The sequence below is a fragment of the Struthio camelus genome, chromosome 22 (assembly GCF_040807025.1).
Source record: "Struthio camelus isolate bStrCam1 chromosome 22, bStrCam1.hap1, whole genome shotgun sequence".
Taxonomy (NCBI): Eukaryota; Metazoa; Chordata; class Aves; order Struthioniformes; family Struthionidae; genus Struthio; species Struthio camelus.
The window spans coordinates 8,840,863-8,865,357 of record NC_090963.1 but is presented as its reverse complement, the minus strand read 5'-3'; the positions used below and the strand labels follow the sequence as shown (position 1 = coordinate 8,865,357).

Here is a 24,495-nt window from a genome sequence, read left to right as displayed (position 1 = left end):
CCATCCCTGGAGCTGAGCACATCCAGGAGCCGGAGGGGAGCAGGGCCGCACGAGTCGGGCATGGGGGCTGCAGCTGCAGGGCATCCACGGCGACAGTCCTTCCTGCTGCTCCACAAAGCCCCTCCGGGAGCCCGCTGGGTTTTTTTTTTTCCCCCAGAGCTTTTCCCTCTTGGGAAAAAGAAAAAAAAAAAAGCACGAGTTTCGCTATTTCCCTGTTCAGACACATTTTGCCGGCCTGACCTCGCTGCAAAAAGGGCCTGCCTGGATCTATCCCTCTAGTCGGGGGCAGAAGGGCCCAGGAGAAAGATGCGCCAGCTCAGCCCCTTAGCCTTTGATTCAGCATCTCTCTCCCTGCCCCGGAGAAGGTGAGATTTGGAGCCCTGCGAGTGGGCTCCATCCCTTTCCCTTTGAGGGACAAAGATCGAGCAGCTCCGGCGAGTTGGATAAGGAGGCAGCCCTGAGCCACGGCGCTGGTCCTCCGGCGGCAGGGAAAGCGAGGAGGAGGAGGAGGCGGAGGCGGCGGTGGAGGAGGCGGCAGGCTCCCACGCCAACCCTCGGGGCCCGGCGCCGACTTTGGCCGCGGCTATCTTATCTGCGGCGGGACAGGCTGCGATACGGGAGCGGCAAGGGTTAGCGAGGGCGTGCAGCCCCGGCGAGGGGTGGCAAAGCACCCAAGGGCGTCTCTGTACGCCAGCGCCCGAAGGACACGCAGTGAAGAAGCTGCTCCAAGCCCCTAAACACCTTCACAAACGGGTGGCGACAGCCCGCAAAGAAAAAAAAAAAATTAGGTTTCTGGTGCCTTTCTGCAACACTGGTGGCAGTTAATAAATAGTGCCCAGCGACATTGCTAAGTCGGATAATGATTTTCCAGCGGGTGCAGGGAGAGCAGCGAGCCGCGCCGCCCCGGAGCATCGAGGTCGGCTCCGGCCGGCGGTTCCAGGTCGCAGGGTTTCCTCGCGGATAACGCCTGGTGCTGAAGAGCAAAATCAGCGAGCGCGGCGCACGGGGAAGGCCGGTGGAGAAGCAGGGTCGGCCGCCGCGCTCGGCCATCCATCCTTCCGGCCTCTGTTAATATTGGAGAGGGGAGGGAGTGGGGTCAGGCCGGCCGTCGACGTCCTCCCCGCCACCGGCTCGAGGCGGCTCAACGCCGCGGCCGGCGGCAGTAAAAGTTAACGACGGGTAATGTAACCTCTGTCCGGGAATGTGGCGTTACGCCGACGATATCGATCTCGCAGAAAGGGATTTACGACTTGATCCGAGAGTCATTTGCGCGTCGGACTTCAAAGTCATGGAGGAAAAACATGAGAAAACACCACTTACCGCAATTGTCGGGCCCGATAATCAGTTCGTTCTCCGGCAATTCCTCTGCCTCTCCAGATCTGGCAAAGCGCAGCTAGGACAAACCTGTAACAACACCCGGCAGCTCCCCGTGACTTGCACGGGTGTTGTTCTCCGCGTGGTGCAGGATTGACACATGCCGGAGAAAATCGGGACCCGCTGACCGTTCCTGGGGGGTTTCATCTTCACGAGGCAATAAAAAACGGGCAGCGCCGGGAAGGGAGGTTTCACTCTTTCCAGGTTTGCTGCAGCCACGTGGCTCCATCTGAGCCCGAACGAAGCCGAAGGAGTCCAGCAACGTTGGGAGCCCTGAAACCCACGCAGGCATCTCTGGTAAAAACCAGCTCGCTCCTGCGTTCAGCAAAGGCCGCTGCGGTTTGCCCTCCAGGCTTGGGAAAAGCTGCAAACCCGGCAGCAGCAACTATCACCTTCCGGGTCTCTACGGAAAAGAACTTCAGAGCCAGAAACTCAAGCCGAGGCTCCCAGACAGCGGCGGATGCAGAGAAGGGAAGTCGGGGAAATTCAGGCATACTGGGGATTCCCTTCCCACTAGGTCTAGGCACCTCTCTGAGGAAAACGAGAGCTGCTCACGTTCGAGCAGGACGGTTTTGGAGACATCCCTCACTCCAGCACCCCTACTCCAACGCCTTGCCAAGGGCCTGTAGCACCGCAGAAAAGGCACTGTGCTCATCAGGAGATTAAACGCAGACTTTTTCCGGGGCAAAGCTCCTTTCAGGAGCAAAAGAGAGGCTTGGGGAGTATCGCTTGAGTACTTATCTGCGTGGGTCTCATTGGAGGAGAGGTCCTCATAAATACCTCGTGGACCATGACCCGAGAAGCAGGGGACATAAAGATTGATGTGGAAATCGATAACAGAGGGTGGAAAGGAAGACATTAGAAACTAGGAGGATTTTATTCTCTGTAGCTGGCTTATGCTAAGCGCTTCCTTCGCACCGCTAGTGCCGGCGGCCATAGGCTGGCTGAGCGCCCAGGCTCACGCCTTCAGGAAAGTATCGGGGCGAGCAAAGGTTCAGCCCTCCAACCCCCACTGGCGGCTATCCACGTACTTTGACAGCAGCTCGGGCTCCAGTTAGGTGCCAAGTTGCACATGAGTCAGAGGGGACAGCAAATGCCATCTCCCAGGGAACTCGGCTCGCACACACACGCACTTCCCAGGGCCAAACCAGGCACTTAACTTCCCCCTTCACTGAGCTGTCTCCGTCTCCGCTCCTCGAGCCATATGGTTGTCCTCACCTTCTGGGTCCCAACATGTGCGAAACTGCCCAAATCTTAGCGGTTTGGGATCTCCTACTTCATCTGTTTGGGATCTCTTGCTCCAAAGTTGTTCTGCCTATTTTCCCAAGGCTCTGGAGGGGAAAAAAACCCACTCTCAAGGTCCCTAAAACAGCTGGCAGCACCTCCAGCAGCCATGCAAAAAACCTCTCCAAGTGATCCAAGACACATGGCAAAAGTGAGCTTGCAGGTGATGACTGAGATGAATTGATATCCCAGGCACCTCATTTCTCCTTATTTGACTTTATTTCTCACCCCAAGGAGACAAGAGAATTACACATACACACTGCAAACAGTTCATTCCACAGCTGAAAGCCAAAATTCAAGCGCCAGACTAGAGAGAGACCCGCACAGCGGTCGGCTCCTTCACACCTACCATCACCCTGCGCTTCTGGTCAGCGGGAGCAGCAAGGCCAGGGCTGCGCATGAGCTGCGCACACCGGGCAAAATCAAACAGCACGAACAGCAGCAGAGCAGACGTGCCTTCCCGCTAGGTGAACTCAATGAACAACGAGAAGGAGGCCGCAGCGCAGCCCTGCTCTTACGTTCGTGCCGGGACACATGGAACGTCTACTTACAATGTGCCACGGGCAGTCAGTGAAACACAGGGCAATTCAGCAGCTCTCTTCACAGGTGCTTCGCGGAGTGAGCGCAGAGAGCAGCAAAGTCGCGGACCGGGAGCCTTGCTGTTGAATTCCCGTCCATGAGGTCGCAGGACGAGACGACAGACTGCAGAGCTTGGCTGTACGCTGAGCAAGAAACACATCAAGCAGCAGCGTTAAGAGATGAGTATTTTAATTACAGCCAAAACCAGGGGTCAGCTTCAGAGTCTTTTACCATAAACCAGGAAGACAGAAGAACTGGTGTTTAAGATAAGTCGTCACGTCCTGCCTGAAGTTTTCTATATGCTTGTTTGCACACTCTACAGCAGTCTGTACCTTCATGATTACAAAGTGCTACACGAGCCAAAGCAGGAAAGCCAAAGATTTTTTTTATAAGGCCTCCGATTTCCGTAGTTTGCAAAGCCACCTAGAAGACTACTGCCAATTACTCAGCCAGGTATTTTTGCAAGCTATAATAAAGATCAGAGCACTCTCCTTGCACATGCGGCTGAAGACAATTTCCTCTCCCTTCTTGCACCCAGCCTCTCAAGAAGAGACTTGGCATTCAAGCAGAGATTTCCAAAAGCCGCTTGTTTTTTGTGCCCTGAAACAAGCCTGTTTTGCAGTATTTTCCTCATGGTTCTCCCCCTATCAACACATGTATGTATTACAGCAGCGTTATTTAATGCACTAGAAATAGAGGCTGGTGTTTTGCTGAGGATCCCTCCAACTTTCCTGAGGAGACAGAGGGCGGTTAGAAAAAAAAGCATACGACTTCTCCTCAGGCACTGCACTCGACTTTCCCCAAGTTCTGCATTAGTTAAATCGAGCAGCTGGCGCACATCTGTGCAGTATTATGAGACATACCTGGAGCACAGGGTAAAAAAAAACTAGTTAAATGCAATGTTGAGTCTATCAACCACAGTTGTCTAAAGTCCCTAAGTGAGCGCACGCACAAGTATCTGGGCCCTCCCTGGAGTACGTTTATAGCCCTGGCAGCCGCAAGCCGCTCTGCACAGCATCAGCAGACAGTGGCTCAGGACCATGGAAACACCTAGGCAGGTTTGATTTCTCCCTGTAAAGTCATCGATCACAGACAGCTGCCTACTGTTACCAGGTCTATGCCACTTTGTTTCGAAAAGAAGCTCCTACCTTTGTGGTTTTTGTAGAAGACACAGTTGTTAGCACAAGTGTCTGGATGGGAGTCCCAGAAATCAGACCCACAGGAGCATAACGGAGGCAAGTCAATGTTACACAGTTTTATCTTCTCCCTCATCTGGGCTCTCAGAGCTTCTACGTACCTGCAAAGGACAAAGTATTCATGTTTGCCAGTCTGGCTTCGCGCAAGGAGAGGGGGAATTGTTAGCAGCTCACCTCATATATTCTTTATTTCGCTGTTGTTTTTCCTTGATCCTCTTCAGTCTCCTCTCCTCCAGTTTGAGTTGGGCCAGGATTTCACAGGCTCTCTCCCCCAAGCAGGGTTCCTGTGGCTGAGCCATCTCCTGCATCCTCTGCTCTTCCATGCGACGCTGGTTCTCCTTCTTGCTCTTGATCCTATGGACACAAACACCTTTCACTGGACCTCCGGAGAGAAGGAAGGAGCTGCCTTAGCGCAACCTCCATTCCCCGCTGCGTATTGGACTGCAGGCACCCCTTCAGCTGAAAGATCAGAGCAAGTAGATCTACGTGATATTGCTACCTGTTTCTTTCATCCAAACCACATACAGTTGTTTGCAGATTAAAGTAACTGCACTGTGGCACCAATTTTCTAGGGACTTTACACATAAGCCTGTCAAAAATGCTTTCCTATCCTCCTTTATTTCCTCCTACATGAAAACAGCATACTACAAAATGTTCTCCTTCCCTCAGCCTCCTTCTGCCTGATACAGTGGTCTTCTCCTTCCAGCTAAGCTCCCACATCCCCTTTATGTGTGCTCCTCTTTGGAGCTGTCACCTGTAGTTTCCAAAAGGAGCTCCCGAGATGCTCTTCTGTCCTTCAAAAACCAATCGTGGTGACCAGGCTCTTATATATCCCTCAGAAGGGACAAGAGTCCTTCACACTCAACAGGCCAACAGTTCACCTTCCCCACTTTTTGACTTCTCATGGTCTTGTTAAGCAGCTCCACCCAAACACCAAACCACTGGCCAGCTCCGAGGAACAAACTCCCCAGCATGCTTGCAAGGCATCAGAGAGGTCCACAGCCTCTGGGGAAGGAATCGGTAAGGGATGTCCTGCGAGACTGCCTCCACCAAGAGCTTCCTCTTTGGATTTCACCTGCTGAAAGCCACCTGTCAAAGCTTTCCTAAGACTTTGCTTGGAGACTTACTTCTTCCAGATAAGACCTGGGGCAGACTGGGTCCTACCAGAAGCCACCCTTGCTGTTTCCAGCATGGGGAACGTGCCAAGGCTGGAAAGGAGTGCCAGGTACAGCAGAAATGCTCCAAGAATCCCACACCTACTCTAAAAAGGCCAGAAGCTATTTTGCCCCCCATCTGTCAGAAACTCAAGGGTACAGAAGCGTCCAAGAGCCAGCCTGGGAGGATGCAGCCCTGGGCTGAGACACACTACTGTGTTCTTGGTGCTTAAAGAGGCACTTTCTGCCAAATTTTTCCTCAATCTTCCTTGCACGTACGTGGCCCTTCAACCCTTTTAGTGGAATCTGGCTTGTATAAATCCACAAAAATGCAAAGCACATTCCCCTGACAAGCAGCTATTACACAGCACAAAGACTTTAAACTGAAGCATCTGCCATTTTATTCCTTTTGATGAATACCAAATGCAATAACATGTTCTACACCGATCACTGCCAAAAGTCATTCAAAAAAAATCAAAGCTGGGTAGAAGCCGGGGGAGAAAGCATAATAGAATGAGACATTTCGGATGTTACTCCATTTGGTGGGTCAAATACGTACATCAAGAAGGAAAGTGCCAAAGTCAAACTTCTCTATTCAAGTTATAAACTCCAAAATGTCTTTCAAATGAAGTGGTAATACAGCCTTAACTACACCATCATAAATCTTCTGTTATAGAAAACTAAGGCCAAGGCCAACTTAGCTTTACACTAAGTAATTACAAAACCAGCTCTTTTCCGCATATATGCTCTGAGCAGCTCGCAGGTGCCCCTAAACTGGGGAGGAAAAAAAAAAAAATTGAAAGATCACTAACTAGAAAGCCCCAGGTGTCTTGCTAGCACTCCCAGGGCAGAAGGGTCTCCAAAGCTCTGAAAGCCAATTTATACTCAAGGAATGTGACTGGAGAGACTTTTCTTTGGAATTGCAATCTCTCGCTGAAAAGTGACCGTGCAAAATCCCGAATCTTCTGACACAAGATCACTGCACAGGTGGAGAGCTGGATTTAATTAAGGCTTAGTCATTTATTCCACCAGCGAGTTTGCCCACTCAGATTGATCAGAGCTGGTTGTAGGTGACCCACTGTTGTGTCCTCTGGCTTATGCTCCTTAACCTAAGTCTAATGGGAGGCCAAATCGTGCCCTTGCAAGCCTGTGCTGTTCCCACAAAGTCTGCCCATCGCAGAGCTGGCATTAGAGCGCGATACGGTCACAGATTTGCATCGATTTGTTTTAGAGCAAGTCAGAGAGAAATCTAGAATACTTTTCATCTTTTGATGCGAGTTTGCAGAGCTCCTCCTTAAGGACCTCCTTAAAGGAGAAGATGACTAAGTTACCAGATCAAGAACAGATACCCAGTTCTCAACTCTGGAACAAATGCTAGGAAATCTTTTTATTATGCTATATACATTTATAGCCGTGAGGGTGAAGGGCCCAGCATAAACAACCCAGAGATAAGACCAATTTACCACCAACGACACAGTCATGAACATGGACTGGACCACAGGTCTGGATTGGTTCCCCAGCTAGCCATGGTTCTGTGAACCGCAGCTCTCCCAGCCTGAGATTTCAGTTCCCAGCTCCTATCCAAGCTGCACCAGGATTCAGAAACTAGAGAGAGAAGTGTCAAGAAGCTCTGACGTGGCCCAGAGGTATCTCTTCCTGTGTCAGTCAAATGGATCCCACTCCAAGGTTAACAGACCGGGCACAAAGAAAAGCACAGAAACAGTCTCAGCCTTCACACTTGCTGCACTTGCAGCACTGGGCTTCCTTCAACTTACTCTCTGTTTGATAATTTTTTAAGCCGATACAGTGCCTTTTTAATCTATCAGGATCATTTTGCTGCAAATGAGGAAGAACGTTACCCATCACATGATGGGTGTCAATCAAGCCAAAGAGTCTTTTTAAAGCCTTTGAGTTTTGGTTACTAGGCCACGAAAGGGAAGTGCTGTCCAAAACAGTGTTGCCTGGTTCAAAGCAGGCCAGCACGTGAGACCTTTCCAGCCTTAAAAAGGCCTGCTCACCTCTGCCCTCCCTGCCCCAGCCACGAGCGAGCAAGGGCAGAGTGGAGAGACTGGCACTCGCCGGCACGTACTCACTTGGCGATTCTCTTCTGCCGCTCTTTCTGCCTCTGCTGTTCCTTCACTTGCTCCCGCTCAATATCCATGAAGAGTCGCCTGTATCTCAGGTACTCGTTTTGACGCTACAGGAAAGAAGATACAGCTCTGAGAAGGATGTCTTGGTGCAGGCAGTAGGATCCATATCAGACAGTATCGGCGCTCAGCTTGACAACCTGATGGAGCTCCTGCCTATCTCGCTCCCTCCTCAGTGGGTCCTCGAACATCGCCTAGCGCATGTGCTCCAGCTTCCCCTCGGTCCTGGAAAGATGGTGCCTAGCTACGAGAGGAGGACCGAGACACCTTGGAGCATCAGAGAGCGTTGTACCAATGCCCACAGACTGAAGCTTTCTACAGACAGAAACTCTCATCTGATAAATTCCTAAATACATGCTTTCCGGGCAGTACAAGAGCTAGTTCCCACTACATGCTGCTAGATGAATGCTACAAGCTACGGTCCAAGAGCTTTTATCCACCTGGGGACCAGTGGTCCCCTGCAGTTCACTGGAGGAAACCTGTAATCTCAGAAAACAAAAAACACAAACACACAACACACGAGTTGGACCTATTATGTGAAAGAAGGATTGTGGATGTGGCAGACTCATTGCTGAGACAAACCCAAAAGTCCTAAGGGACCACAAGTGTCCTACTGACCACGGGGAGATTTTCAGCCCCCGGGATTTCAGCTTTAACCCCCAGATGTAGCAAGGGAAACCTTCTGGCTAAAGCTCACATCAAAAATCCTCCCCAGCTCCATGGGAAGTGTTTCGTACACAGCCAGTTTGATCTCCACAGTGCCAGAAAGTTTGATGCACAGATTTTGTCGAGACCAATAGTTTTGGGCTCGGCTGGACCATCTCGCCTTTGAGAGAGCTGGAAATGAAGGTGCTCAAGAGATTGCCATGCTGACAGTGGAGAAAGCTGGATGGAAAAAACCCACAAGGGAAAAGAGACTGATAATTGCTGCAACAGCAATTATCTCAGGGTGGATCAGAGCCAAGGAGATAGGAAGCAAGGGGCTGAGGGAACCGACGGGGGAAGGAATAGCCTGACAAACCCCAGCTGCTCTCATGCCTTCCAGAAGCCACAATTGGATTTTAGGTCAGTTTGTTAGAAAAACATACATAAAGAACCAAAATGCAATCTGTTCAAAGTCCTTTAGAGTTTTATGCTATAAACTGCAAGGAAGTCAGAGAATCAAGAGGGATTTAAAGTCAGAAGAAATTGCTTCCTTCAGGCATCCCAGACTGACACAGTCCCTTCGGATCTCCTTCATCAGTAGGAGCCAAACTGCCTTGGACACAGCACGATTGGCCCTTGTCATCAAATCAGGCTCTCAGTGTGCCGCAACGAAGAGCTGAGTCACACTAGTAACACACAATAAAACCCAGCAAGCTTAGACCACTTCTGAATAAAGTGAAAAAAAACAAAGTTGTTTTGCTCAAACAAGCAAACAAAGGGAGCCCCGTGTGCCAGCCAAGAGGGAGGTAACTTCTTCAACCGCTCCACTCGGTCGCACAGGGCGTGCTGAGCGTGCAGCCAAGGCACTCCTGCAAGCGTCAGGCCCGCAGTCTGGGCTTTAAAGCTACCATCCTGTGTGTTATGTGCTGATATGGCAGAAGCCTTTATATTCCCAGCCTAATACCCAAACGAGATAAAGCAGGTATTTATTTTTTTTCCCCTTAGCCTTTTTGGCAGCTCCTCTCCCTGCACATAACTGCAGAAAACAAATCACAACACCTTTCAGCCTTCATCTTGCCTTGCACAGTGAACTAAGCTCATTTCTCCCAGAACTATTGTACTCAGTATTACTCAGCTTCAATATTATTCATCCTTCAGTATTATTCAGCTTCCAGATTTTGCAGGAGGAGAAGTCACAGTTGCAATTATGGACACAACTGACCTTAAAAAAAAGGTGACGGCTTTGCTCAAGACCTGAGATGCCACCAACAAACTTACAAAACTAGCAGCTACTTCCTACCTCAGGGCTGTTCCTGAGGCTTATCTGAGCTAGCAGCAGCCCCCAGGCTCAATACCCTCCAGTCCTGAAACGGAGACATCACAGTGAAGACTTGGCACCAGTGGACAAACCTGCTTCTTCGTTTCCTCTTTGTCTACGCCAGCCCAGAGTTCGAGAGGAGCTCGGTAATTGGCATTCAGTCTCTGGGGAGATGTGGGCAAGCTGGAATCCTTCACTGATCCACCGCAAAGCTGAAAGACAATACAAGAGGGCATCAGCACCTTGACTGTCAAGTTTCTCATCTTCCCTCAACAAAGTCTTCCTAGCTGGAGGGAGTCCTATCCCTCCAGCCTTCACCAGAGTAACACCTAGCACGTGCTGCACTTGCTTTCAGCTGCACTTTTCAACCCTCCCCCCCGCAAGCTTTCCTTCTGAATTTCACAGATTACAGGAAAAATTCAAATGTAGGAACAAAGCGAATGGTGTCACCAGTTGAACAACAGCTCCCAAAACCTCAGCATAAACCTGCATCTTTTTCACTACGTTCACCTTAGTTGCCAAGCTGTATTTCTGCTCTCTAGTTGGACTAATCACCGGGTAAGGTGGGCCACACTGCTACAGCTGTAAAGTAGTTGCTAACTCCTCAAAGTAATGCACAGGATGAAACATTTCCCCACCCCAAATACTTAATAAGAATCTGCCTGAAAATAAAAGGATCAATAAACTCAGTTCTCGCAAGCAAACAGTTACCACTGCCTCTAAGGGAGAGGTTTCACCCCATCCTGCTGTCTGTGAGCCCTTGAGGCAAGGGAACTGCACAGCTATTGTGCGAGTGAAGCCAGCTCACTCATCTGAAGCGAAGCTTTTCTCTTCTATAGGAGGTTTCCAGCTGATTTGGTGCACCCGCAGTTCTCCCACCCCACCGCTGCCTCCAGCATGGGCAACAGGATGGGAGAGGCAGCTGCAGGTCCTCCCTGCTGTGGCTGGGGGTTAGGTTGAGCATACGATGCAATTGCACTCTCAGTTTCAGATTTCTACTGAGTGCCAGCCAACTGGCGTGATTAGGCAGGCACGTATAAAGCTCAGCTTTTGAAGCCACAGCTGTAAGATTAAAGCAGTAAAACAGTAATGTGGAAATAGCACAGCTATTCTGAAAAAGGGGACACAGGAGTCAGAGCTCTCATGGTTATCCACTAACAGTCTTTTGGCATTTAAAGACATCGATCTTGTGCCCACAGATCAAGAAATAAGTTCACAAGCACCTTCCTCTGGCCACTTTAGACTAAAGGTGGCAGTAGGTTTAAGAGTCAATCAGACCCGAGGCAGGAACTGAAATAGATGATTAAAGCAGTCTCACTGTCCCTACTTACATAAAGCCAAACCCCCAAGATCTGAACCTCTTAACACCAACTGGCCCAGCCCTGTACAAGTCTTACTTTTTCAAATTCAGCTTTGAAGTAGAAGCCGTCTTCTTGCTCAGCCTGATGCGGGGCAGTCACCTGGTCTTGCAGTTCAGCTGGAAGGTCATGATGTCCAGCTAGAAGGCATTCCTCACCCTCATCTTCTCCGGGTCCTGGGACTGTCCTGTATGACACTGGTTTCTGGAGGAAAGCGGAGGAGACAGGTATAAATACAAAGTTCAGACGTAGCCGTTTTGGTGCAGAGGGCAAATGCATCATCTTAGAGCACGGTGAGAAGGCACTTCAACTCAAGGGCACTTGTTCTGCAGAGCCAGTTGAGATTTGGTGAGCAGCAATGCAACAGGTTCAAGCATCGCTGAAGGGCTCAAGAGCCAGAGAATCTGAACTAGCAGAGTAACTCACGACTATGTTCCTGTAGACTGCAGAAATAGAGGGACAGATGTGTGTGGGATGAAGGAAAGAAGAGGAAAAGACCTCTCCAGACACTGTTTTGCAACTGCAGAGGTTAGGGGTGGGTGGGATCTCTTGAGGGACATGTGAGTACTCACTGTACTCACTCAGATGGTAAGTGGGCAGGCTACCCGATCGCAGTTAACAATATTTTGAGAGGCAGCAGATTGTTTCCTACAAATTAACAACCAAAATGCCAGAAGCAAGCTCTGAGCCAGGATTTTATTCTGCCTTACTGTCCCTTCGGCCTGCTGCAAAGGCAGACTGGCAAGAACAGGATCGTTCATAGCGGGAGAGGATAGCGCAACAGGACAGTGGGTCAAGCCAGTGATCACTTTAGATGGCTGTGCTGCCACACCAAAAGCTGGGAGGACAGCCTGGAGCCAGTTTGAACATCAAGTTATTTGGTAGGCATAGGAACTACTCTGTCAACTCTATTATGGTAGAAACGCAGCACAGAAGAGCTGCTTCACTATGGACAGGGGAATAGAAAGAAATGGTTGTTGCTTTGTAATACTAAGGATGCTCTGAAGCCCAGGCTGTTAAAAGGAAATGAAACTGCTGAACATCTTTGGGCAATGATCAGTTGGGGAAAGGAATTTGGGTGCTATCATGCTGGGGACCTACAGCAGTCTACCAAGCGGCTGCAGACTTTGAACGGGATCATCTGAAACACAGGACAGGTTATTTCCACTCTATTACCATGTAGAGATCTGCTTAGGAAAGGAATGCAGCAGGGAACAGACCATCCAGCAAGCTCTTTGAATGTTTTTGATCTCAAAAGAAATCTCTGGGAGAGAGGAACAGTAGAGATTTTAGGAATACAGATTCTTGTTTATTGATCTCAGCGAATGCAACTTTTCAGGGGAAGAATTTAAAAAAGGAAAAAAAGGTGGGGGGAGGAAAACAGAACTGAAGGAGAGGTGGCAGTTCCTTTAAACACTGCTAACTGAACAAGTGCAAACTACCCCACTGCAGTGGAAAGACATGAAGTGTAGTGAGACACGAACCTGACCAAGTCCCAAGCTCTTCTCGTGCCTGTGATCAATGCAAGCACAGAGGAAACAGAGCACGGGTCAGATTACTAAAAGAATCACGTAGGAGCCAACACAAGCCTGCAGGGACAAAAACCAAAACAAGCGCCCAAAAGGCCAAAGATCTAAGTGAAACAAGAGGCATCAAGGTAACGAAAAAAAATCATGCTTTTAGTAAGAGAGACCAGAGAAGGACTTGTTACTCCAGCTATCAGAGGACATCAAAATGAACCAAAGAGTGCTTTATGCTTTAGTCTGAGCAAATAGCAGCAGTAAGAAAAATCTTGGACTAGAATTGGCAAGAAAGTCAGACTATTCCCAGGGGTAGAGGTTTGGGGGGGAGGAGGGGGAAGCAGGATCTGTCCTGGGATACCTCCAGCCCTGGCAGACGAGCTACTAACGATCACCTTTGAGAACCTGTAGAGAGCAGGGATGGTCCACACCAGACCAGCAGAAAAGGGCAAAAGTAGTGTTTACCTTTAAATAAAGGAGGGGACAAAAGAAATACTAAAGAGGAGAAGCCAGGGATTTTAGCCTCCAAAGTTTAGCTTTGACTTCTGGAAAAACAGGAGGAAATCATCCTGCAAACTGTTTGCAAGCAGCTAGAGCGCAACAAGATAAGCGGCAAGGAACGTGAATTTGTCAAGAGCAAGCAACATCTAGCCAGTTTAAATTTCCCCCCTTTAAATAGAAGGGCGAGCCTCACAGGCAAGCGAGCAGCAGAAGATACATCACTATTTTAACCTAGCTTTTGATGTGGCCTAATTCCACACTTTTGCAAGCGCGCTATGAAAACGTGTTAGATGAAACTACTATAAATGAGGTGCAATACTGATTAAAAACAGTATTCAGAGTCCTTCTCAGTAGCCCACTGAGAAAAATGAGAGGAAGTATTAACTGGGCTCTACTTGATAATTTCATTAACACACTGGCTGATGGAAGAAAGAAATATCTTGATTACATTTGCAGATAACCCCAAGCTAGGTGAAGCTGCAGAAGTATTTGAGAATAGGCTAAAAACGCCTGTGTTCCCACCAAAGAAAGGCCAGGAAAAAAATAAAAATAAAAATAAAAAGTAAATGAAAGCGATTCAACAAGGACTAATGCAAAGGGCAAGGTAGCATGCTACAGCAACAATACTCAAGCTGATAAGTCTAGGGCAGCCTTTTGCTTTTGAAGAGAAGGGCATAAGCTGTTGTCCTTGTCCTATCTACTGGGGATATGGAGAAACAGGCATTCATTACAGGAAGAAAGATTCAGATTACCATCAGAGATTTTTTTTTTTCCCCCCTTACTGTCTTGGAGTACTAAAACAGACTAATGCAGTTAATCAAGATATTCCCTCCTGGAATAAATTGCCTAGGGAAGCTATTAAACCCTCTTTGCCAGAGGTTTTTAAAAAATGGATAGATTAACATTTCTCAGAAACAATACGTACAGCAAGTTTCGGGTAGGGGGAAGGACAGGATGGCCCACAGTCCCTCCAGCCTTTGTTTCTTACTGCTGTGGATGGCTTGTCACAGGACTCCCCTGCAACACGTCCCGCAACTTCTCACTGTCTTCTGTAACCATCTGGCTTGCATGCGCAGTCACTGTATTATTCATGTGAGGCTTCAGTGCTGCTAATAGCCAAAAACTGAATCACTACATCTTGCTGAGCAGTTTGAACGCATCAAGGATTTAAACAGAAGGTACGTTTAGCGTTTGAACCGCATACAAGACTTCTGAGCCCATAATTACACTGCTCCTGTCACTCTTTTTCACAAGGCTGGCTTTCTTGAACAGAAATCCAGCAGTACACAGAGGGGAAAGAGCCAGACCAGCCATTTATAAAAAAGTATTTTTCTAAATAACAGCGAAGATCTCTTGCACCTTTGATGAAGCTGAAAAGAGATGGGAACTAAGAAGTGCAAGATGGGCAGCAAACAGGCTCCAGAGAAGGCAATGAGACAAAACACTGGGTTGGGTTGCTGCTGGTGTTTCTGCAAGACCCGTTCAGGGACAAAATACTGATCTTGTTCAAGAATAGCCTTTGCAAAGAAAGCAGAATCATACCTGTGAGATTTGCCAGGGACACAATGCTGCTCTCAAGGACTCGAGTGACACAAACACGATGAAATTCAACAGCACAAAAGGTCAGGCACTTAGGACCAACCTCCATACGTGGCTCCTACATATTGCTTTGGAGGAAAGCAATGCTCACCACCAACACTTCTCTTCCAGAAGCCAGCCCGGGGTGAGGAAAACCCTCCAGATCTCTGCCACCCACACAAAACATGAGTTGATGCAAGGGAAATAGTTGTTGATCTTTGTTGAAGAAGTAAAGGGAAAGGAGGCTTTACCATCACATTCTTCCCAGATACCCATGGCTCATATCACCAGCTAAGCTTTTAAATCTTTTTTGAAGTCTTACTTCCTAGTTTATCTTATCTTCTGTCAGTCTCTGCAAACAGAGATGTTTTCATTCACTTTATCCTGCTGCTTTCTTTGAAGGGTAGCAATAAGAGCAGAGGTGGAAATGTCTGGTGGGACTGGGCCCGCAGGCCCAGTTCATTTAAATCCATGGGCTAATTACCAGTCGGGTCACAAAACCCCAGTTTGTTTCACCTCTGCTGAAATACTGAATTATGCTATGGAGCTGCTGATCAGTCAGATCTTCCCACAGCTTGACACCCCCCACTCACATCTTGCCTCACGTCGACTCTCCAGATGCCGCCGGGGAGTTCGGGGGGCCCTGCTCCTTCAGGCACCGTTTTGCAGGAAGCCAGCCTCTGACGAACTTGTTTCATGGTTTTGCTAAGCTGCCATAAGAGAGGATGTAAAGACAAAATGACAACAGATCACCAGCTGCTTTCTGTGAGGGCTATGTCAAGAAGATCAGTTACACCAAAGAGTCTCCTAACATATCTTGTTTGAACCAAGGAGAGCTTTGGTGCTTTGCCAAGGGAGTGCGATTCAACATAGAATTTACTTCTCAAATAGATATAATGCACAAGCAGGATAACCCGCAATCCCAGGTATCTTCCAGAGCTGCCCCAGTACATCCAAATCCTGACTCAAGGGTGGTAAAGGACTTGGTTACACCTCACGCACTCCCGAGTCATACTGCTGAGGTGCCACGAGTCCCAGATCCTCAATTCTCATGTCTAGTGTCCACGCAGAAATGACGTCTATCTGCCCAAAGGGAAGTGGTAGTTCAACTAGAATAACTAACTCCTAGATGAACCCAAGTACTTTATGAAATGTCAAATATTGCCTTAACTATCGCTGTTAAAAAACTCAAAGTCAGTCCCTAACCTGCCTTTCCGAAGACTTCAAAAGCCCATACTCTGCAGAACGCAAGCTGCAAGGAGGTGGCACCACCTAGCGCCTCCTCTCCAACAGGACATCACAGCATGGCCAACAGGTCATTTTGCAGAGGGGTTGCAGTAGGTTTACTAAAAATTTACACAGTTGGTTTACTAAAAAAATTACTATGTCTAGAAGCAGTGTGTCAAGTACAAACACGGCATCCTCAGAGAGGACGTGGATTATCAGCTTTGATGCTCTGATGAGCCCTACGGAGGGCTACAACAATATTTAGAAGTACTGCCCGCCTTCCATTTCAAACCGTGACCAACCAGCATGATGAAGCAGGTACGAAGATGATTAAGTCAAGAGGGGAAGCCTGCTGTAATATCATACAGCAACCTACATAAAGCACACTTGCTTCTTCTCAACCCAATGATCAGAGGACTGCAACGTGCGAGTTCAAAACGTGAAGAAGGTTAATTTCTGTCATGCCCCAGGTCGGAAAGCTGTTCACCACATCCACCAGCTTCCTATTAACAATCTTGCAACCAGAGAACAAGTCAAATACACAGGACCCACGGTCAAGAATTGCTCACCTTGGTGGCTTGCTGCTGGAACAATTCGCTTTGCTGCCCTCGCTCCTGCTCTCCAAGGCGCCGCGCAGGTGCCGAGCGAGCGCGGGGACTGCAGATAGCAGAGGTGGGATTGCTCTGAAACACACACGTGTTCTTCTTGGGGGTCAAGTGCAACGCCGAGTCCGAGTACTGCAGGGCAACGCAGCTCTCCTTCTCCGCCTGTCGGGACACAACCCCCAAGATAAAAAACCACGGGCAGATCTGGAATGATCGATCTAGCCAGGGTTACCCATGCTGCACAACCCCAAGAGGCTGAAACGTGCCCCTGAGGCAGCTCACACTTGGCTACTGCTCCTTCTAGGATTTTATCCTTCCAGCTACAAAAGTTCCCAGGCAGTCACGTGCTACAGCACAAGACACTAAAGCAACGATCTTCCTTAGAAGGCACCATGAGACATCATAAAAAGTTACAGCATTCAGTTTTGAAAAGTGCTAATGGAGTTATATGAGGACGTACGTACCTACCCAGCCATGCTTTTTGAGCCCTGGAAAGAGCCTGAACGCTCCACAGGTGCCAAAACTGTTGATATTTCAGTGCTCTGCCTTGTAGCTCCACAGTGAGTTTCTGGCAAGTCTTACCAGCAGTTGTTTAAAAGTCAGAAAGATCAAATATATTCAGAGGGTAATATTAAACAAGCCCTTGGGGGAAATAGGAAAAAGGACTCGGCATCAAAGTGTGTGTTGTTTGCAAGCTGTTTAACTTACTGCCCTGGGAAAGCAATAGCAGAAACTAGCTACTAAATTGCTCTGCTCAAACGCAACTCAGACGTTCGCATTCACAATTTGGGGCCTGGCTCTTTTTTAGCTCCATGCGTTTCTGTGCTGGGCACCAGGACTCTGCTCTCCAGCTACTGTCCAAGAGAGCTAACGACCTTTCCATGAGGAGGCAAAGGGCTTGACGCTCCTTGGGAGTTAGAGCAAGGCAAGGTATCACTTTGGTCTTGCTCAAGAGGGTCACAATTCAGAGCCACAGGGCCTGCCATAACCACAAGTTTCCTTGCTTTTTCTTATTAATGTCTTAGCCTTACAGTTTATGAAGTTTTCTTCTAAATTACAGAGGACATGATGTTTTCAGGAGAGGGTAGTTTCTCCTGCAATGCCCCTCTTGAGGCAGGGACAGAGGTTTGCTCACCGCTTCATAGGATCTCTGCAGCTGCTGCTTTCTTCTCATCCTGACTTGCTGATTGACCCTCTGCTTTACCTCTCCCTGGAAACGTCTCAGGCTCGCTGCTTTCTCCCTTTCCTGCTCCTTTAGTTCCTCTTCAACCTGAAAGGCTGAAGCCTAGAAGAGGTGAGAGCAGATTTTACGTTATTTTTCCTACACTGCAGCAGTACAGGAACTTGTATTCCCTCCCCAGACCCGCATATACAAGTTGGGCAAGCAGCACCTGGAGCAAACAGGCACTTAATACCAACATTTTATTTCAAAACTTGCACAACAGCAGCTTTGGCAGTGCCTCATAAATCACTACACGTACCTACCAAAATCACTAGCCAGGTGACAGTACAAAGCGTACACACTTCCTCCCCTGACTGTAATACGCACGGAAAGAATGAAGAAAGAAATGTGGTCTAACATAGCAACGCCTAAACTCCACTCCCACGAAAGGATGCTCAAATATTCAACACCCGGCTCAGAAAGCAACAGGTTGACCTCCGATCCCATTGTACACAGTGTTAATATCCCACATCCGTTTTTCAGCTGAATGCCTTGCAAGAGCAATGCTGGAAGCATAGCAGGGAAGTAGCTTATGGATCACAGCACAGGGAGGGCTACCGCTCTGATAATATTTTTACCAGCTGAAGTAAAAGATTAAAAACACTGCCCTAAAAATCAGCGTTTTCAAGGTTCTCACTTGAAGTCATGCCAACAAATCTGCTAACACTACCCGGCTTTCAAGAAAACTGGTGTTACGCTCCTGGCTGTCACCACCACACTGAGAGCAACAGTAGCACAGCCTAAAGCAAGGAAACCACAGTCTCCAGGGACAGAGCAAAGGGGACTGGTCTAAAAAACAAATTAATAAATGGCTGTGTAAAAAAGCGACCAGCAAGGTTTGCAGAGGCACTCTGTCACGTACTGTGTGACAGTTTCTAGTTTCATTAATTCAGATGTTTAGATGTTTTCATTAATTCAGATGTTTTATGTTGCTTTACATTAAGCGCGCTTCATGCAGCCAGCAAGGGAATGAAGAGGAGCAGTGCAAAAGGCAACTGGTGAGAGCTGTCAGGCAGGAGCTTGTGGCTGGTATGGATTGGATCACATTTTGTGATATATACTGTTACAAGCCTCAAAACGATGAGCTGGATGCACCCCACATCCCACTTACTATCACGAATATTAACAGCAGCATGGCCCCCTCACCACAAGCAAACAAACCATGAAAACACAGAGAAGTTTACACTAGTAACAACGAAAGCAAGTCAGAGCTACGTGAAACCTCGCTGAAGTTGCCACCAACAACCTAACAACCTGGCGTTCTCCCTGTTGGGAATGTCATTAGCAATTCTGATTCAGGAGGCATTAATTTTTTTAATACGATCCACTGGCCTATAAAAGCATATTAAACAAGCTCCGATAACCCTGTGCACCTTTGTCCACACCTGAAGGCACAAGGCCTGAGCCGAGATAAGGAATGCCAGCGCGCACGGCTTTGTGTTCCCCCGCCTCCTACCGCTGGCGCGTGACAAAACGCACCGCACGATAATCCCTGCTCACAGAAGAGGCTACGAATCTGTGCCAGGCTAAACCGATGCACCGCTCACTCGTTTCGAGTGCCCTCGACGCCAAGGCTCAACTCTCACAGCAAGGATGACGAGCTTCCAGGCGGCTGAAAAGACAACGCAAAGCTGCGGCACGTGGCGCAGCAGCGAAGCGCAGATGACCAGGAGCGCCTAGGCCCCCCGGGGCAGCCAGGAAGACTTCAGCTCCCTGAGAAGTTTTGCAGCGCTGAGCTAAAAGTTGTGAGGAATATGGAGATGATTCATTTCCATATATTATCTCAACCTTTCAGAATTTAAATTACAATATGGAAATAAATCATCTCCAAAGTGCAGGAGCCTCTGTAACGTTTAGACATTAATTACAGGGGACTGAACTCATCATCCTATTTTTAATGCACTTTCGGTCCTCTTATAATAACCCTCAAAGCAGAAATCCCTGAGATAAGCACCAATGAAGACTTCCTTTAAGTGTTTCTAATGGGATACTACACAGATTGGCTCCAGACCCTGAAACATTTAACATTTTTATCAGCAATGTGGAACAAAAATCTCTGCTCATCCTTTACAGGTGAACAAACAAGAAGATGGTAAACAACATGGAGAACAGAGCATCGATAGGAGGGACCACAGTGAACTGGCCAGCTGGTTAAGCCAAGGGTATTTCACATGAGCTGAATGCAAACCTGCAACACACAGGCCTCAAAATCGGTGCGGATAAACCAAAGTGAGAAAATTAGGAAGGAGGGGTAGGAAAATCACACAGGGAACAAACCTGCCAATTTTACCTGTGCTACCTTTGCCGGAAATCAACATCTAGTGACAAGAAGTTGAAACTATACACTTGCAGCACAGTGCAAATTATTAAGTAATTAATCACCATTGATTAGAGCATAGGCTGGATCTTCCACCTGATTGATTTTTAAAACCAATGGATTTTCCCCAAAAAAACACAGCTTAGTCAAAGGGAATCAATTTGAACAGGTACCGTGGGCTTGCCGGGCTACGCAGGCGCCACGGTGCCTTTCAACCCTACTGAAAAATAAGAATAAAATTTGCTTCTTTTCAGGAGCGGTGTTCCAAGCTGCCTACAAACTCGGAGATAAAGCTCGCCTTCAGCTCCGACTGCCCCCTCGGGGTTGCTGTCCCAACCAGGAAAGCAGGAGGAGTCTTCAGAAAGACCCCTAAGCACAGACAGCACCAGGGGCAGCCTGGAAGCGGCACTCACAAAAGCAAGGCTCTGCTCAGACTCCTCCGGGGCGCTCTCCACCCAGACGCCCACGGGGGCCACACTCTGGTTCCTCTCGGCCAGCACCCGCCAGCTCAGCCGCGGGGGTCTTGCGTCGGGGGGCACCCCCCGGGGTAGCGGCCGCTGCTCCTTCGCTGGAAGCGGCATCGCAGGCTCGGCCCTGGGAAAGAGGCAGGGGAAACGGGGGTGGGCGCGAGCCGAGCCAGGCACCTCTGCTACGGACCCAGCACCCACGCTGTATCCTCACTGCCATCGTGCTCTTCCCACCCCCTGGGCACCCCACAGGGCCCTGCAGCCTGCCCCCCACCCACTAGGCACCCTGAAACCCCTCCAGCCCTGTGCATCCCACCTCCCCACACTGACTGGGCACCCCTACCTCCTTAACACCCCCTCCGACCCCACTAGGCACCCCCAGAGCTCTCACCCCTGAGGACCCCACACCCCCTAACACCTCAGCCACTTGCCCCCATCCCACTGTACCCCCTGGGCACCCCTTACCCACTGCATCCCCCATTACCCTTGGGCAACCCATCACCCTGTATCCTCTGGACACCGTATCAACCCCTGGTCACCCCATCTCCCCAGGGCTCCCCGCACCCCATCTCCTCTCACCCCCTGAGCACCTCACTCTACCTCCATCCCCCTAGGGCACCCCACTACTTCCAAGCACCCCACTGTACCCCCTGCAACCCCCTTCCCCATACCCCTAGGCTATCCCCCACCCCCTGGGCACCCCATACTCTGTGAGCAAACCCTCCTCACCCCACTCAGCACCCCAACACACCCCTTAGGCACCCCATATCCCCTGAGCATCCACCCACAACCCCCAGGCAACCGATATCCCCTCAGCATCCCCCTCACCTCCTCAGCACCTCCTTCCTTCAGCCCCTAGGCACCCCATACCCCCCAGCACCCCCTCAGGTACCCCAGACCCCCTCAGTACCTCCCTCACCCCCTAGGCACAACATACCCCCCCTAAACACCCCCTTCACCCCCCGGGCACCCTAGACCCCCCTGAAAATCACCCTCATCCCCTGGGCACCCTAGACCCCCTTAGCACCCCTCACCCCTTTCCCTCAGCACCCTCTGGGCACCCCAGTTCCCTCCGCCAATGCTTCTCTAACCCCCTGGACACCCCAGACCCCCTCAGTACCTCCCTCACCCCTTGGGCACCCCGGATCCCCCCTGAACACCCCAGCACCACCAGAACATCCCAGACCCCCCTCAGCACTCCCCTCACCCCCTGGACACCCAGACCCCTCAGTACCTCACTCACCCCCTGAGCACCCCAGACCCCCCCCGAGTACCCCCCTCACCCCCTGGGCACCCCAGACCCCTCAGCACCCCCCCTCACCCTTGGGCACCCCAGACCCCACTCCAAGCACCCCCCTCCCAGGGCACCCCAGACCCCCTCAGCACCCCTCATCCTCGGGCACCCCCTCAACACCTCAGACTCCTCAGTACCTCACTCACCCCTGGGCACCCCAGACCCCCATCCCGAGCACCCACTCCCAGGGCACCCCAGATCCCCTCAGCACCCCTCATCCTCTGGGCACCCCCTCGACACCTCAGACCCCCCACACCCCTCAGTACCTCACTCACCCCTGGGCACCCCAGAACCCCACCCCGAGCACCCACTCCCAGGGCACCCCAGATCCCCTCAGCACCCCTCATCCTCTGGGCACCCCCTCGACACCTCAGACCCCTCAGTACCTCACTCACCCCTGGGCACCCCAGACCCCCACCCCAAGCACCCCCCTCCCAGGGCACCCCAGACCCCCTCAGCACCCCTCATCCTCAGGCACCCCCTCAACACCTCAGACCCCTCAGTACCTCACTCACCCCTGGGCACCCCAGACCCCCACCCCGAGCACCCACTCCCAGGGCACCCCAGACCCCCTCAGCACCCCTCATCCTCTGGGCACCCCCTCGACACCTCAGACCCCTCAGCACTCCCCTCACTCCCCCGACCCTCCAGTACCTCCCTCAGCCCCCGGCACCCCAGACCCCTCAGCACCCCCTTCACCCCCTGGTCACCCCAGAACCCCCCCCAGCACTCCCCCTCACCTCCAGGGCACCCCAGACCCCCTCAGCACCAGCACCCCCTTCACCCCCTGGTCACCCCAGAACCCCCCCCAGCACTCCCCCTCACCTCCAGGGCACCCCAGACCCCTCAGCACCCCCTTCACCCCCTGGTCACCCCAGAACCCCCCCCAGCACTCCCCCTCACCTCCAGGGCACCCCAGACCCCTCAGCACCAGCACCCCCTTCACCCCCTGGTCACCCCAGAACCCCCCACCAACACTCCCCCTCACCTCCAGGGCACCCCAGACCCCTCAGCACCCCTCATCCTCTGGGCACCCCCTCGACACCTCAGACCCCTCAGCACCCCCCTCACCGTCCAGTACCTCCCTCACCCCCCGGCACCCCAGACCCCTCAGCACCCCCCTCACCCCCTGATCACCCCAGGACCCCCCCCGAGCACTCCCCCTCCCCCTGGGCACCCCAGACCCCCTCAGCACCCCTCACCTTCAGCACCCCCCTCACCCCCCGGACACCCCAGACCCCCTCACCTTCGGGCCTCCTCCCTTCCCCCTCAGCACCCCCTGGGCACCCCAGACCCCCTGAACACCCACCACCCCCCATGAACACCGGGCACCCAGCCGTGCCGTACCGTACCCCACAACCCCCCCCCGCCCCTCCCCCCTCACCTCAGCCCCAGCAACGGCCGCTTCCGCCTCAACGGCCGCTTTGAATCGCGGCGCCACTTCCGCCTTCCCGGCCCCGCCCCCGCCCCGCGCATGGCTCCGCCCCTTTCCCCGCCCCCGGGCCTGGCCGGGCCACGCCCCCTCCAGGGAGCCGGGCCTCGCCCCTGTCACGCCCCGCTGCAGGCCACGCCCCTTTCCTCGTTCCTCCCCTGCCCCGCCCCGCCCCTCCCCCCCCCCCCGGGGCCGCGGGTTCGCGTCCCGCCTCGACGGGGCCGGGGCCGGGGCCGGGCTGCGCTGCGAGGGGCGGGCCCGGGGATGGCCGTGTCCTACAGCGACCCCGTGGTGGGTACACAGCACCCCCATAGCCTCCCCACAGCACCCCCCATTGCACTCCCACAGCACCCCCATAGCATCCCCTATAGCATGCCCGTAGCATCCTCATTGCACCCCCATAGCATCCCCATAGCACCCCCATTGCACTCCCACAGCACCCCCATAGCATCCCCATAGCACCCCCATTGCACTGCCACATCACCCCTATAGCATCCCCTATAGCACCCCCATAGCATCCCCATAGCACCCCATTATACTCCCACAACATCCCCATAGCATCCCCACAGCACCCCCATAGCATCCCCATTGTACTCCCATAGCACCCACGTTGCACCCCCACAGCATCCCCACAGCACCCCCCCACAGCACCCCATAGCACCCCCACAGCAACCCCATAGCATCCCCATTGCAACCCTCACAGCACCCCGCCACAGTACCCCCACAGCATCCCCACAGCACCCCCATAGCACCCCCACAGCACCCTCCCACAGCACCCCCATAGTGTCCCCACAGCACCCCCCCACAGTACCCCCTTAGCACACCCACATCATCCCCATAGCACCCCTATTGTACTCCTAGAGCGTCCCCACAGCACCCCCATAACATCCCCACAGCACCCACATTGCACCCCCATAGATCCCCCCACAGCACCCTCAAAGAACACCTCCAAACCTGCCCCCACATCATCCCCCAAACCATCTCCCTGGCAACCCCCCCCGCACCCCCCATCGTACCTCCCCATAGCGTCCCCCGAAACGTCCCCCCAAAATTCAAGGCCACGGACCTCCCTTCTCCCCGACGGCCCCTCGCCGCAGCGCACCGCGTCCCGCGGGGGCCGGAGCCCTGGGTGGGGGCTCGGGGCATGGTGGGCGCCACACACGTGTGACGAGTTCTGCAGGTCTCAGCAAAAGGGGAGTCGGGGGCCGCGGAGTGGTGGGTGGGGAGGGGGGGGAAGAGCACCTCCTTTTACTAAAAGCGCGGCGTCCGTTATCCTT

General features: G+C 51.6%; 1 protein-coding gene across 1 annotated transcript; it reads right to left on the bottom strand.

The window, feature by feature from the left end:
• Positions 1-2,723: 2,723 nt before the first annotated feature.
• On the bottom strand, positions 2,724-23,272 carry CCDC15 (coiled-coil domain containing 15). The gene is made up of 11 exons (XM_068916755.1): positions 23,171-23,272; positions 20,439-20,619; positions 17,622-17,771; positions 16,451-16,648; positions 15,248-15,364; positions 11,095-11,259; positions 9,790-9,909; positions 7,681-7,784; positions 4,608-4,787; positions 4,386-4,534; positions 2,724-3,380 (listed from the first exon to the last, which is right to left on the bottom strand). The coding sequence occupies exons 1-11, from the start codon at positions 23,260-23,262 to the stop codon at positions 3,259-3,261; spliced, it is 1,578 nt and encodes a 525-aa protein (XP_068772856.1). The 5' UTR covers positions 23,263-23,272; the 3' UTR covers positions 2,724-3,258.
• Positions 23,273-24,495: the final 1,223 nt, after the last annotated feature.